This window comes from Tupaia chinensis, unplaced genomic scaffold (assembly GCF_000334495.1).
Source record: "Tupaia chinensis unplaced genomic scaffold, TupChi_1.0 Scaffold000159_1, whole genome shotgun sequence".
NCBI lineage: Eukaryota > Metazoa > Chordata > Mammalia > Scandentia > Tupaiidae > Tupaia > Tupaia belangeri.
The window spans coordinates 505,517-506,998 of record NW_006159630.1 but is presented as its reverse complement, the minus strand read 5'-3'; the positions used below and the strand labels follow the sequence as shown (position 1 = coordinate 506,998).

Genomic DNA, 1,482 nt, shown 5'->3' with positions numbered 1-1,482 from the left:
CTGGAATGTCGGGCCCCTGTTCTACCAGCCTCAAGGGTACCCAAGGCCTCCAGGGGTCTCAGAAAGCACTGGCAGTGGAGGGGAAGAGGGAGGGGTGTCATGCTTTCCAAGCTGGAGTGGGCTGGGGAGCGCGGGCAGGGCACGGGGTGTACCGAGACCCCACTCCGGGCTCAGCACAGCAGCGCGCCGGCCCACAGCTCCTTCCCTCTGGCTTCTACGGAAGTCGCTCTTCCTACTTGGGTGACACAGATAGCACACATGTAAAAGATCATTTAAGAACCTGTAAGCACCCGTAAAAACAGAATCACACAGGTTAAACCTGAAAGTACCGTCTGGGAACTGTGAGCAGCCACCAGCGGTAATGCTCCTCCTACGTCTCTGACCCAATGAAGAGGCATCATCTGAAAATAAAGAAACAATACTGAAAGTATTCAAGGCTTAGTTTGTAAACGCCTCCCTAGTCTGACCAACTGCTTCTCTGGTTATTAAACAGAAGTCGCTGGACCAGACCCACCAGGACAATGGCAGCTACTTGTCCCCTCCATTCTGGGGACCTGGGTCGAGGGGCTCGAAACAGGGCAGCTCCCCCTGGGCCGAGGCTCCCATGACAGCTAGGTTCTCCCCAGGGTCCCTGGGCCCACCCCTCCAGTTCTCAGAGGTGCTGGGGTCCTGCCCTCGACTGGAAGACCGTGGCCTAGAGGCTGGGTCGCCTTCCTCGGTCTGCCTTTTGATCCAGGGTGAATACGAGACAATGGTGAACCCCCTCTTCTGCAGGGCCGTGTCTGCAGGCACCAGCTCCACGCTGTACCCTGTGAAGGAGGGTTCCAGGATGCTCAGCTTCCACCTGTGCAAGTCCGGCTCTTGGGGTGCATCCTGGAGTCTCACCACCCACACCTCGTCGGGCTCCAGCAGCAGGCTCCAGTGCTGCCCCGAGGTCCTCGAGGCCCGGCCCGGAGTCATCTTCCGCAGGTAGACGGCGTCATAGCAGCCCACCATGGACACAACCTTCAGGTCCAATAAGCAGGCCTCGGCCTCAGCGGGGTCCATGGCCCAGCTGGCACTCAGTTCCAGCACCATGGGCTCCCCTGGGGGCAGGTCCACTTTGAGAAACTCCTGCCACGGGGGAGGGAGGCTGGGCCAGTGAGAGCAGATAAGAACCCCCCCAAATCTCCAGGGAAGGCCCTGGGTCCAGTCGGCATCCTCAAGGCCCAGGGTCAGGGGCACTGTGTCCTGCGGCTCGAGCTCAGTGGGCACAAAGTGGTAGTCCAGGCCCGCCTCCTCTGACCCTGCTGAGGCCGAGGCCGAGGCCAGGGCCCCAGGCCCCCAGACCCCGGGACCTCCCTGGGCAGTCTGCCCTGAGCCCTGGCCCCAGCTGAGCCCCACACCTGGGGACCCCTCGTGCTCAGACCCTGCCCCGGTGTCGTCCATCAGTTCAGGGTCCCAGTCTCCGTCTTCCCAGCCCTCCAGCTCCAGCCAGCCTTT

At 61.6% G+C, this 1,482-nt stretch overlaps 1 protein-coding gene across 1 annotated transcript; it reads right to left on the bottom strand.

Annotated features, from left to right (window-relative positions):
- Positions 1-443: 443 nt before the first annotated feature.
- Positions 444-1,460, bottom strand: LOC102478537 (testis-expressed protein 19.2). Its single transcript, XM_006145602.2, has one exon. It carries the CDS (start codon positions 1,426-1,428, stop codon positions 529-531), a length of 900 nt encoding a protein of 299 aa, XP_006145664.1. The 5' UTR covers positions 1,429-1,460; the 3' UTR covers positions 444-528.
- Between the last annotated feature and the right edge of the window lie 22 nt (positions 1,461-1,482).

Excerpts from the sequence above, each read along its gene's own strand:
- LOC102478537 (XM_006145602.2), bottom strand. The coding sequence starts at position 1,428 with ATGGACGACACCGGGGCAGGGTCTGAGCACGAGGGGTCCCCAGGTGTG.